The 14,594-nt window shown below is 41.0% G+C and overlaps 1 protein-coding gene across 1 annotated transcript; it reads left to right on the top strand.

Annotated features, from left to right (window-relative positions):
* The first annotated feature begins 5,217 nt into the window (after positions 1-5,217).
* GPX2 (glutathione peroxidase 2) lies at positions 5,218-10,391 on the top strand. Its single transcript, XM_077320871.1, has 2 exons — positions 5,218-6,852; positions 10,041-10,391. Exons 1-2 carry the CDS (start codon positions 6,631-6,633, stop codon positions 10,389-10,391), a joined length of 573 nt encoding a protein of 190 aa, XP_077176986.1. The 5' UTR covers positions 5,218-6,630.
* The last annotated feature ends 4,203 nt before the right edge of the window (positions 10,392-14,594 follow it).

Below are 14,594 nucleotides of genomic sequence, written 5' to 3'. Positions count from 1 at the left end.
TTTTCGATTGCTGTATTTTTTCCCCCTTGAAATGGCTAGCCTATTTTGAGGGCTGGTGAAGTTGAGCTGGTAGTTTGGCTGCCTCCTTTTCCTGGAAGCCTCTGCTGAACCTGCCTGAGATTGCTGCAAGCTGAAGGGGTTTGGCTTTTGCCTCTCCTATCTCTGAAGTCCAGCAAATCCAAACAACTGGACATCACAGCAGTTACAGGTAACTTTTAAAACACTGAGGGTGGTACAGAAGAGAAGGCCACTCTGCTAGTCTACATAAACGATGAGCAGGAAGACATCCTATGATTGATACCGCTCTACACCTTTCCTCACACTGAGGTGAATTTTCCCTCCAAAAAAAAGATCACTGTCTCACCCAGTCACTGTCTGATTTCTGTGGCTTTGTTCAGCCCTGGGAGCGTCTGGGAAGGAGCAAAGCCATCTTTTTGCTAAAACCCTTTAATCAGAATGGCACTGAATCCAACAAATAAAAGATTTTATTTAAAAAAAGAGAAGGGTAGTTGGAATCAAGCTAATTTTAGATCTTTATTTTTGGACTTCCTTAGTTCTTAGCGAGTGGATACTATCAGCTTGTGCCACACTTTCATCCTTTCTGAGGTGACTGAAGCTCTACCTCACACACGTATCCTAGGAAATTCTTCCCTGATTTCCCCTTACAACAAGGCAGAGGGATTCCCCTTATAATTTGGCTTAATTGGGAGCAAATACCTGACTGTCCAAATTCTCTCTGCCAAATCACTGCCCTAGTTAATGGGGCACTGGATTAGCCCCGCCAATGGAAAACCCAGTACTCTCACTGGAGTTTCTCCTCATATTATTTCACCTAAGGAGCTGTCAGACCTTCTCCCTGACCAGTCTCAGGTCACTGACTGAACTGACCCCCCCCCAGCCCACAGCCAGTATATTGATTCCCACTCAGCTGTGGCTAGCCAATCACAGGACTCAGAGCCTATTGCCCTGGCTCATACAGTCTAGTGAGAATTCTTTAACCTCTCACTACCTGTAGCTGTTACAGCACTCTGTCTGTCACATACCCCTTGACACAGCCTCCTAGCCCCAGTGGCAAAGCAGCAGAGGACAGGGAAATCTATCAGCTGTGTGAGGGGGGGGGAGCGTTGTGATGTTCTGCACTGAATGCCATATGAATAGCATCTGCCTGGTGACCTAAAGTCAAAGAAATGTCCTTGGTGCAATGAACTTTGGGCTCTTGAAGCTCTGACAGGAAGAGTGAGACAGGCAGATGAGACCTTTAGGTATTTAGTACAAAGACTGCACTCCTGAACTGACAGCACTTCTGCTGCTGTGGAAGATGGCTCAGGCAGGAGGGAATCACCCTTAGGGACTGGGAGATGATCCCTCAGAAAGGAGCTGTTCCTTGCGTGATGAAAAAGTGGCCTCTACGTGAGAGAATGTGCCTTCAGAAGGAGGGGGGACTTTGGAAGTGGGTGCTGAAAATCTGACTTCGAGGAAATGGGGAGCATAAGGTCAACTGCCACAATATCCTGAAAACTGAATGGGAAGGGCATATCTAAAGTGGAATGCTGGGCTGAATTCATGCTGAATATTGGTCTGATCCTTATGCAACTGAACAACCACAAAAATGGAAAACAGATGTATTTCCTCATATCACCATAATAAGCTGTGCCCAGGGGGCCAGGCTAGAATGGTTTCCATTTAATACTACAGGTAGACTCCTTGGGTTAACTTACATTTTTCTGCATGTAATTCTGTGTTAAGGAACATTTAATGATATTCAGTTTGAATATCATGTGTCAAAGTGTCTACTGTGTAAGTACCAGTTTATTAAATGTTTTGGGGCAGATGCTGAAGCCAGATGCATATTTTTAAATCTACAATGGTGGTGTCCAATAAACAGTTGGCAAGCCCTCTAAGAGTCATAGAGAAGCTAAGTAGATCAATGCTAACTTCTCTCTCAATCTCTCATGCATTTATGCATGCCTGACTAACCCTGCAGTATACATCACTGTTCAGCCTCCTAAGGATATGGTGGTTTTAAAGGGAAGTAAGATCTAACCAACTGCAGGTCAGCTTGTATTCTGCACATACTGGATTTGTCCACATGCTAAACATCACATTGCAATACCGCAGAAAAGAGAGGCTTGCTTTAAAACAAATCATAATGCTTCTCCCACTGCCAGTCCAGCAAGTCATCATCCAGCGGTACCTACTATGTTACCATTTGACATACTTTTAGGATGCACTGTTGGCCAAAATACTCTAGAAGAGGTATGTGCAAACATCTTTTAAAAGAACAATAATAAAGACAAAATTAACTACTAGTTAAAATGAAAAATAATGTCCATCGCAGTAATAAAAAGAAGCAAAACAAATGTGCAGTTAAAACACAAACCACCTCAGGAGTGAAAGTAAAACATGTATCTGAGCGTACATAAGGGAAGTCTGAGGTGACCTGAGGAACAGAAGTAGCCATATCCTGTGACCTCTAGAGTTCATTAGATTCAGGCAAGGGAGTTCTAGTCTGGTTGGGAGAGAACCTTCAACATGACAAACGGGGGTAGTTGCCAATGTAACTGAATGAAAAATGTGATGATTCTGTGAACAGGCAGTGTTTGTGTTCTATGTCCTTGGAATGGCTGGCTAAGGCACTGGAAGCATTAAGACATGCCCCTCTGTTCCATTCTTGCCTTCCTTAGAAAATTATCTCTGATTGCTATACTCTGGTTACATGCTCTGTGTTCTGTTGCTTGAGCTCACTAGCAATCTGATCCATCTGTTAATAATTCAGCAAGCTCCTTCTTAAGCCAGGAGACGCAGAATGCTCATTAGAAGGTTTTCATTATTGAGCTGGGTTGGGAAAGGGGCTGTTTCACTGTGGCATTAGGAAGTAATATTTCTTCCCCTTGTGATATGATTCTCGTACCAGTGCATGCCTCACTGGTCAATAAAATGAAAAGTGTCCCTTTGATCCAACTAGTCATTTATTCCTTAGCAGAAATCCAAAGGCAATTTGTATATAGGTGGATTGAATGTTCAAAGCACAAAGATGCTAAAATGGGTGCAAGTGTGCTGTTTTGTGGGAGACTTATTTGCTGTCCGTGCTGGTGGCTCTTTTTGCCTTAAAGGTGCATGCGGAATCTGCTGCTTTCTGCAACAGCATTTGTGTTATCTGTGACTGCTGGTCCTTCGTCATCATTAATGTCACAGCAAGGCCATGGTTGTGATTAACTGTATCATTAGTTCCAGAGAGACGGTCAAAACACAACTGTTACTGGATGGCTTTTGCAGACCTCTTCAACAGACTGTATCAAATGAACTATCTTGTCAGTACCTGAATGTGCATCTCACGGAAATATTTCACAGGCATTTAAGTAACACTTGCACTGAGCTCCACATCCCAGCAGGCACCCATTAGGAGACCAGTCTAGCAGGCTTGTATCATCCCACTGCTGATTTATGCCCCTTAGCAATGTTCCCACAACTGTCTGAAAGGGTCTCTGTCAGCCAAATAGCAGATTAGGGTTACAGAAGTCCAAAGCAATTGTCTTCCTCCCCTCCATTTTATTCCCACTACAACTGTGTGAAGTAGGTGAGAGTGAGTGACTGGCCTGTGGTCACTCAAGGAACATCTGTGGCAGAGAGTCTTTGAACCTGTGTCTCCCAAGTCCTATTCTGACATTCTAACCATTACAGCAATGTTTTACATTGCTCAAATCATTCCTCAGTAGAAGGACTCAAAAGGTTGCTGTTGGAGACAAGGGTTTTTTGTATGCGGGACCTGCCTTATACAATTCCACAAGGCTTAGACTTTCTTGCATGCTATTCAATCAGGAGAAATAATGTATGGTTTTGGAATAAGGCTTCATCAATATGCTGATGACATGCAGCTCTGTGTTTAAATCACCTGGTGATACAGTAGACTCTAAACCACAGTCTGACAACTGTAGTTAAATAGCTACAGGTAAACAAGTTAAAACTCAATGATGACAAAATGTTGGCTGGGAGAGCCAAGGTTCTGAAAAAACATGGTGCTCATGAGTTTTTGTTGAGGTCCAGATAACTCATGTAAAAGCCTAGACATGATACTTGATCCAGCTTGGTTGCTGAAGAAGCAAACTGCAAAAAAAGGCATTCTCAACAACTCAGAAAATGGCACCCTGTATTGATTCTGCCGCTATGACTCCATGCTATGGTTACCTCAAAGCTAGACTACTGCAATGCACTCCACATGGGTCTGCCCTGTTGGTACAGAATGCTGCAGTCCAATTACAACCAGCAGACACTCCATTGGTTAGCAATCAATTACTAGCTTCTATTCAGGGTGCTTGCTATCACCGACAAAGCCCTTAAGGGCATTGGACCCACATACCTGCAGTAGTGCCTCTCCAGCTCAGTTCCATCGCAGCATCTCATCTGAGCAAAACTTTCTGAAGGTGCCCTCCTGAAAACAAACAAAATTATCAGTAGCAATAGCCCATTAATGCATATCCTCTTTGGTGGCTCTTGCACTGCAGAATGACCCTACCCGGAGGCTACTAGGAAGGCCCCCACACCTCTTTCATTTTGCAACATGAAAAACAGAAGTGTTCAGGAAGGCATTCTTGCAGGAATAAAGACCTGGTATAATGGTTCCGCTCAGGCCAGGAGGTTACTTTTATTTAGTAAATAAAGGCTTTTCTACATTGACAGTCTTGTTGCCTGAAACAATTCTTACAGCTGAGGGACTTGGGAATGTTCAGCCTGGAGAAGAGGAGGTTGAGAAGGGATATGATTGCTCTCTTTAAGTATTTGAAAGGTTGTCACTTAGAGGAGGGCAGGGAGCAGTTCCTGTGGGCAGCAGAGGATAGGACTTGCAGAAACAGGTTTAAACTACAATACCAGTTACATATCAGGAAAAAAAACATTGAGAGTAGTTCAGTAGTAGAATTGGCTGGTAGTCTTCAAGCAGCAGCTGGATAAATACTTATCACAGATGATTTAGGACTAGATGCCATGTGTGACAGCTTCCAACTCTATGATTCTATGAGTTATAAATATTTCAAAGGCAGCTCATGAAGAATAGAAGCCATGAACTGGTAGCCCCCTGGGCTAAACTTGACTTTCTGAACAGTAATACCTACTTTAACAACTGCCAAGCCCACAAAAAGATGGCAAAGTTTCAAGAGGTCTGGGAACGGGGAATCTTGCCCTGCCTCAAACACCCTTTACTTTCTCAAAATGCCCCTGTAATAAAATATTTTGCTGATCCAGTTGTTACAGGTTGATGGACAATTACCTCAAATAATTTTAGCCTTCCTAGAACCATAAAAGTGGCAAGAACTTCATAAGTAATCATATGGCTATTAATATTTTGTTATGAAAGTCTGGATTTGTTTTTCTGTGAAAAAAATATCTAATTAGGATATACAGGATCTTCATTAACATTGTTATAATTATGCAAGTTGCTACCGCAACCTTCAAATAGATAGATAATGCTATTTAATCATGGTAGAAAAATGAATACACTGCTACGTGGCACTTCCCCCCTACTTTTAAGTCATAGGAGTGTTCCTGAAGATCACTCATGTGTCTAGGTGTGTGTTTTATAACAGTTAGACAATAAAGAACAGATTGACCAAAAAAAGTATGGAGTCCGGTTCCAAGACAAAATAACAGTGATTAAATTCAAATCTTAGCTTGCTTGACCTTGCTTGCCTTCAACAGGGTTTAAATGTATTTTGTTTTAGCCTGAATGTGGTCACATCAGAAGTTCATTAGATAATTCCATCATGATATGCAGAAAAATCAAAGCAGCACATGTCATGTAAACCCCCTTTCCCATGTGGAGTGTCCAGTAGAACCTTCACCCATAAGCTTTGGATATGTAAAAGAAAATACGCCTCCAAAGCCTATTTTTAATTAATTCAATGGAAGAATTAGGCAGCCGATTTAAGCTTGCTTCAGTTGGCCCACGCCCATGCCGTGAGAAAGGGGCCACTGCCATCTCCTCCAGCATTTCTTCATTTTTTTTCCATGCATGCAAATTTGCCTTCTATTTATTGGTTTTGCTGGAATCCTTGTATACGTCAGCCAAAACCTGCACTACAGTTGCAGGATCAAAACACTGGCCAATTTGCCATTCTCCCAGGCTATTCATTGCTTAAACCAAAATTCATCCCTTGCTATATGTCATTTTATTTAAAAACCACACACTAGTTTAATTTTCATCCAGTAAAAACGAGTCTGCCTCAGGCTGTCTAAGATGCTTAGCCCAATGGAGTACCCAATACTGAGTCTGTTTCTCTGTGCAGCACTGGAGCATGGACCACTGTAGTCTTGATTCTTGCCCTCCCAAGTTATCCTCAGCCCAAGTGCTTTTGTCTTCAGCAGCATTAACAATTGAAGAGCTGGCCTGAGTATCACAATGGCTTGGATATCCTTCCTGAACTACAACTTGGTCAGTGGAACTCACACTGGCTGCTTTGTTCCGAATCAGCAAAGAGCTAGATCAGTAACAGGCAATGGCTCCACTTTCTCCATATCACACTAGGTTGAAAGGCCTTTGGGTGCAGATAGTCACATGAGCCCTTGGAGGCATTTTAAACAAGTATCTCTGCCTGCCAGGTGCTCAGTACTCTGCAGCTGCTCTTCATTCCTGCAGACATGACTCCCATAGCCAAATCCTTTTATGACCTCAGTGCCACTGACCTCCATGGGGAAAAAGTGAATTTCAACAATTTCAGGGGGAGAGTGGTCTTGATAGAAAATGTGGCTTCCCTCTGAGGCACAACAGTGAGGGACTACACCCACATGAACCAGCTGCAGAGCAAATATCCTCGGCGGCTGGTCGTGCTGGGGTTCCCTTGCAACCAGTTTGGCTACCAGGTAAGTGTTTTCATTCATTAGCTTTTCAGTACCCTTCTTGACCTCAGATGGTTCCATTATCTCCTTCCTTTCACTGCAACTGCAAGGTCATTTTCTCCAGCTTGCTCACGAAAAATGGAGCCGCAGTCCTATGCACTTGCTCAGGAGCTGGAGACTACAAACCCCACTGAATTTCTCAGTAGGCATGTATAAAGGATCAGGTTGAATGCATGCCATCTTAAGAAGCCATCAGAACTACTTAGGAGATGCAAAACCTACACTTTTGGCACTTTGAATTTATGTAATACTCATTGATAAACAGAGTCTCATTTGGAATGATTACTGGAAGAAAAAAACAGCAATACTAAAGTACTATTTTAAATATGGATTATTAATCAGGACATAAAGTTCAGCATTGGTGTGAAGAGGTTAACTGGAAGCCATCCTAGCACCATGGCTCAGCACTGACTTAACTGAAATTATTTAACAGGCATAGCATTAATCATCAGGCTTGCCAATTTCTGGTCTTGAAAGATGCTACTGTACTTATTGCTTACCAATAAGACATTCTCCAGATGTGACTTCTTCCATCCCTGTGGAACCTAGTTGGAAAAGAATTATTTCTCTCCCTACCATGCAGCATTCAAACGTGGCAGCTTTCCTTGTAGCAGCTGTTGGCAACTGTCTTACAAACACAGATTCTACAGAACCCACAAGCTTATGCCCTGTAGTATTCGTCTGGTTGTATTCCAAATGACACTTTGATTATAAATTAGTATTTCATAAATGCAGAGTGCCAAAAGGGTACATTTTGCATATCCTAAGTTCTGAATGCTTTTTAAGAGGGCAAGCACACAATCTGATCCTTTATACAACCTAAGCCTGTTGAATTATTATTATTATTATTATTATTATTATTATTATTTTGCTTTGGGTCAATGCCTACCTTTTATGGAGCATGATTACTGGAAATCCTATGTTGCTGTTAATCATCTGTTGATAGTAAGTGGGCAGAAGGCATAACTGCTTAATGATTCTGAACCCTTTAGTGCATTGGTTCAGAAACAACATGAAATCATTAGAGATCTTTAGTAACTTCCCTTTTAAAAGAATGGGTTCCTGCTCCTACGTTTGTGCGGGCATCAATTTTGCTGCTGTTCCAGTATTATACTTCTTCCTTTTCTATTTTAACTGAAGCAATTAAAGAAATATATTTGAAGTTCACATATTAGGAACTAGCTATATGTATTGTGAAAAAGAACATTTAAGACACTGAATGATTTACAGACATGTTCCTGCGTATCTAAAATGGCCAATGATCCTAAACTGAGTGACTCTATCTCTTCAAAGTCAATGCCAGTCTTATAAATGGGTAGAATGTACCACACAGCCTTCTCTAGACTAATCCATAGAGCACTAGAAAGTGTGAGCAAGAATGCATGCACTACAAAGCAATAACATCTATCTGGCCCTCTCTATCAAAAAAGATGCCCCAGACCACACTCTAGTTCCAGAAGAACAGGAAGCATACCAAGATGTCGGTGTTGCTATTCCGTTTTGACATCAGATGTTAAACAAAACTGCCATCCACTTTTTAAATTTATTCATTTCAGATTTTATAATTGAATTTTAACAAAGTGTTTTATTGTTGATGTTGAATTATATGATATGCACTGCCCTGCCGCTGGGTAGGGCAGTATATAGATTTTTTTAAAAATATATAAGGTCAGGCTTTTAAAAAACAAAGTTAGAGGAAAGGTGAGTACTTGTAAATTGTGTTGAGTGAAAAACTCCTTCTTGACTCCTAAATATTCTGACCATCCCCCCCAGTAGCAGAAACATATGATATCCACAAAGTAACACCAATCATTTATCAAAAGGTTACTGTCTACACAGCTGTTATTGGGAGCCTACTTCAGAATTTTCTACACTGATAAACTAGAAACCTCTTTTGCATTATATGTAAAGGACATGCCTACAATGCTGAGTCTACTCCCAACCCCTTGTATTTGACTGATGATATAAGATGTGCTAAATAGGCAACTGAGTTTTCAAGTTTCATCAGCTGGTGGGATATTTGCATAGTTGTTGTGGATCTAGAATTCCTGCTGTAAAAATCTATTGCAGTACCTCTGTTCTTTGCCTTTGTTCAGTAAATAGGGAGGCCTAACATGCTCTGAAGACTCAATATTTCTTCACCAGATGCCTGTGTGGATCCTCCTAAAACAGATTTTGCTTAGATAGCTGGCTTCTTCAACTAATCCTAGAAATTCAGTAGCAAAGAAGAAAGGCAAAGGGAGCATAATATAAATGTTCAATAGGTAAAGGTATCCTCTGTGCAAGCACTGAGTCATGTCTGACCCTTGGAGTGACGCCCTCCAGTGTTTTCTTGGCAGACTCAATACAGGGTGGTTTGCCATTCCCTTCCCCAGTCAACAGGTAACGATAGCCAATTGGCGGCCTTACTAAATTAGTAAAATGTTATACAGCTTCATGAGTGAGGAAAACAAAGAGTACAAACTTTCAATGCTATCTGTTTGGTATGTTGCATATAATGCCACAGCTATGCCTAAATACATATGCCAATAACCATGATGTACTTGCTGCCAAATGGCACTAACCATAACGGATTCTGACTTTGTGGACATCCTTCTATAAGGGCAACAGTGGACAATTAAGAGACTGGATTCTGAACCAGCATTAATGCTTTTTTTCTAATACTATATAAAGGGTTACTTGCATGTCCAAGGATATGAAAAAATTCTAGGCATCTTTACTGTTTCTGTCAATTGTTATCACGGCCCCCAGAAAGAAATAAAGCCGTTCAATGAGCAGAGCTCCCTCTTTTCAGATGAGCTTAGCTCTCCTCCTGTTTGAGGAGTCTTGGTGGAAGGAAATTCACTAGTCTGAACAGGAATCTGGCAAGCTGTTAAAAGACATCTAGTCATAAAAACTCTTCTTGGCACTAGAAGACAATGGAAATGGGATCACTGGCTAAGCCTACTTTGTCAGGTAAAAGCAGATTTTAATTAAATATGGAAAAAAACAAAGAACCCAACTTGTATAAATTTCAGCCCCTGCAGCTAAACAACCTTTGCAAACTTGAAGATATTTTGAGCACAAGGTACTTCAAGAGAGGAGCAAATAAAGAATGGTATTTTGTGCAGGGTTTTCCATTTCTCACCATACATCGTGCTTCTTTCTGATAGGAGAACTGCACTAATGAAGAGATCCTCAACAGCTTGAAATACGTGCGTCCAGGGTCTGCATTTGAGCCCAATTTCATACTTTGCCAGAAATGTGAGGTGAATGGCAAGAACACCCACTCTGTCTTTGCCTACCTGAAGGACAAACTTCCATACCCAGATGACAGCCCCTCCTGCTTGATGATGGAACCCAAGTTTATTGTATGGAGCCCAGTATATCGCAATGACATCTCCTGGAACTTTGAGAAGTTCCTTGTGGGACCTGAAGGGGAGCCTTTCAAGCGCTATAGCCCCAGATTCCTTGCCACCAACATTGAGCCTGACATTCAGCGACTCCTGAAGCTTGCCAAATAAGAGTCAAAGGGAAAATCTGATGTCAGTAGCCCTAACAAGTCTGGTCAAAAAAGTTCCCAGAAATTAATTATGCTATGATTACAAATACCCTTTCTATAGAACTGGCCTAACAAACATCCATTTCCTAATCCTTTCCTCTTTCTCTTACAACTTAGTGTATGAAGTGATAAATTCTAACTCTTGCCACCCCCAACATCAGACTTTTACAGAGTGACGGTGCTCTCCTAAACTTCAAGGGAGGGGGCCTGAAAGGTGTAAAGGTACTGATCTGGCCCTTGTTTGCTGGGTACTTTTCGTTTTATGAGTTAAATAAATAAGCTGGAAGATTGTGTGTGTGTGTTTCATTAAGCAAACAAGCAGCCATCCAGAGAATTTTGGCTTGTGTTTCCTAAACTGACTTTGATAAATCATTTTTCACAGCAAAATAACACCTCAGCTCTTTCCCAGGTTTGGCTTTATGAGCCACAAAACGATCTTCTCCATTTCCAGTAAGTATTGACATCCTACAAAGCAATTTGAATAAGACTTGGTGATATGATTTCTGCTATTAGAGCATCAGGAAAATAAAAGTCTCTGAAATGAATGCTAAAGCCAGCTAGGTTAAGATATTCCCAATGTATAATAATACAATAAAATTGAAGTCATCTCATATCAGTTTTTTAACTAGTCCTCAAAAACGTTCAATGAAGCTGCTCTATGCTTTAAAAAATGCACAAAACTGTACTTTGGTTTCCAAGAGATTATTCTATAGTTGTAAACTAACAGAAGCAACATGTTTCTAAGTCTCCTTGTCACATTCCATTTTAGTCCTTTTGAACATTTGATCTAAGGCAAGGCTCAAACCATCCTTTACATATTAACAAGTTAAAACTATCACCTTGAGATGTGTCCTGCAGACAACACAGATGCTCAGTGCTTCAAGTAATTCTGAACCTTCCAATTTAGCTTAAAGGGCAACCCCTTTACAAATGGGATTATGTAGCCATGAATTTACAAACACTGGAGACTAACACATTAAAATGAGAAAGAAATTGCTCTGTTAGACAGAAGGTTGTTTGTCTAACAACACTTCACCTTGGCAAAATATTTTAGCTATTTATTTAGTTTTTTAAAAACCCTTTACATGTCATTATCAACAAAATACAGGTAAGAAATCCATCTTTCTATCCATCACCACTAATTCCTAAATCTGTTTCTACAATGCTGCGAGAAAAGTATAATCTCAGTAAGCATCAAGTGCTTTGTAGATGTTTGACAGTAATGTGTTATGATGAATATGTACTTCACACATATTAGATAAGAGTGCCATAATTCTAGCAGGTAATTTTAAACAGGATTGCTACCTAGATTGTATAATGGCTCCAAAACATACCCTGAATATGCAGCTGCTTCAGGTAAACCACCTATGATCACAGCTTGGAGTTCTTCTGAAAACTACATTACCTTCTCTTCCATATCTTTACAGCAGGGTCATCATAAGGTAGTAGTAAACTCTGGGACACTCTCGAATGCAGGGTATCAGGTTTCATTCCAAAGTAACTACATAGTTTTAGGCCTACAAATATTTATTTTAGTATCCCTTCTAAAAGTCAACAGGAACAGGGGAGGGGGGATGCTTAGGAAGATGCCAATATAAGTTTTGTAGGTAAGCAAATAATTTTCCCATGGGAATACCCCCTATAGGTCTATCTGCTATATCCTGTGTGGCAACCACGGAAACACTGTAGATCCCAGAAATTCAGGATGAAACTCATATATACCACCATCTTATACCCTGAACCAACTTTTAAAAATGCATGTTCTTCGCACTGTATCTGTTCCAAAAAGGCAGATCTCAGTAAGAGAAACCAAGGCAATATAATGTATTGAACAGGCTTTAAAGCTCCACAGAAATGCAGGCAGGCCAGTACATCTTCCCCTATTCCAAAGTTGGTTCAACAACAACAAAATTATCTTGTATCCCGGTTTTTTAAAGTGAGTCCAGAAGAATTGCTGTTTGCTTTTCACAGTGGGAAGACATTTGGATGGTGATCAATGAGATACAGCCATTTTGCATGTAAAAGTCAACAGATACATCTGGGTTATTAAGGAAATAATAGAAATCATTATCTCATATTCAGGTTCACCAAATAATATTAGTTGTGAAACTTAGAAGAATTATGTCTAATGGTTTCCTGCCATTTATTCTAAAACCAACGCAATAGTATTGCCAGCCTAACTGCAGTGGGCTGGAATGGCATCAGTGTAACTTCCTTCCCACTAAAAGGTTTGAAGAGAGCCTTGGAATGCTGAGTCCCAGCATAATAAGGTTAGAAGCCCAGGGGGACAGCTGGCTTTACTCAGCACTCAGTGCTCTTGAATCAGAGTAAGAAAGAAATTCTCTGTGATTCTGATAAATTCTCAGAAATTTTCTTGATCTTGAGAAAGGTACAACCAATTCAGATTCAAGCACCAAAATTATTTGCTATCTTATTAATTGTAATGGTTCCATAAATTTTAAAAAGATATCTATGTTCTCAAAATCTTGAGTTGGCTTTTATCCTGTTGATTAAATTCAGATAAACTCTATTCTTCATGTTACTACTATTTTCCTTTAATTTTCGTGTTCATACTATAATCTCTTCAGAACCTCTTCTATTTCATTATCAAATTCTTATAAACATTCATATCTCCAAAATGAGAAACCTACTTTCCTTATACGCACAAAGAGAACTGTTTGTTCTATCTTTAATCTAAAGTAGATAAACAAAATGCTACAACCTGAGATTTAAATTTAAGGTCATATTGCATGGCATCCACTGCAGAACAGCTGAGCCGGTTTCATGAATTCTGCAGGCAGATGAAATGTCTGCAGTCCTGTTTATCATCAACTCTTCATCTGACACTGGCAGACTGCAGCACTCCCTGCTGTTTGCACTCTGTCCAAACAGAAAAGGAGAACAGGCCGCACAGGTAAAATGTCTGATGCGGTGCCGCAATACTCCTCAGACTGTCCAGATAAAGAAACCACCACAAGGCAGGCAGGCAAAAAAAAAAAGTGCCAAATGTTGCCTGAACAAGGAAAAGAAAAACTGAGCTTTTCTAGAACACCTGGTGATTCTTTCTTACAGGTATGCTAGGCTGACTTCCACAGAGAGGTAGCCATGCTCTCCGTTATAGCAAAAGAAAACAAAAGACCAGAGGCACCTTCAAGACTTATGTTTATTACAGCACAAGCTTGCATGAGTCAAAGTTCACTTCTCCGGATGCATTTGTGGGATCTACTGTAATTCTTAACTATTAGGGCTCATGATGACATCAGTGCTTGCAGCCTAGCAGCTTTTCTCCTAATCTTTGTATGAATTCCCAGCTTGCTCAGCAAACCCATGTTCCAAAGCTAGAGGAACCTCATGCAGCTCCAGTATTATTGCCGTCACTACCTAAAAGTTATAACGCACTACAGACAACCAGGACAGATGGCAAATAGCAGAAAGGCCCCAAAGTAAACATCTCACAGAACACACACCCCCATTCCCATCTTATCCTGCATGTAGGGATTTTTGTTAATATGATGGCCAACTTTTGCAAACTAGTTGAGCCATTTTGTGAACCCCCTTAACAACATGGCCCACTCAGGCCAGGATGGATTCTTGAAATTTTTGGTGGATGACTTGGGCATGAAATTGGGATCACCAGGGGTGGGCAGATAGTTGTGAGTTCCTGCACTGTGCAGGGGGCTGGACTAGATGTCCCTGGAGGGGGTCTATGAAAGGGGGGCTGAGAAGGAAGATTGGTCTATCTCTGGTCTTACTGATAGCCAATTGTATGACCTGGCAAGAGCTGCTACTCTTTTAGCATCACATGTCAGACAGCAGTGAAAGCAGAATAAGGACACACACCATCTAGTAATCCATGATTGCACTACAGAAGGGGCATAGCAAACACCATTTCTTTGCAGGCTCATTACTTGCAATTCACCATTTGTATTGCTGAATTAGTGGCAGTTTCTGTGGCCATCCTACACCTAAACCCCAGGCCAATATTCCATGCTGTGCTGCAATACCAAGCCTTGTAGTTGTCCGGATCCTGATCTTTATCTTGGCATGGGGAAGGGGCAAGTTTTGACCCTGTAGTTTTGTAGTGGGGTTTGCATGGCAGATAGTGGCCTACTTGAGGGGGCCTAGCTATGACGGGCCCTGTCCTCAGTCAGGGGGTAAACGAACT

This window comes from Paroedura picta, chromosome 2, assembly GCF_049243985.1.
Source record: "Paroedura picta isolate Pp20150507F chromosome 2, Ppicta_v3.0, whole genome shotgun sequence".
NCBI classification, from domain to species: domain Eukaryota; kingdom Metazoa; phylum Chordata; class Lepidosauria; order Squamata; family Gekkonidae; genus Paroedura; species Paroedura picta.
Note: the sequence above shows the minus strand (reverse complement) of the source record. Positions and strands in the feature narration are given on the sequence as shown.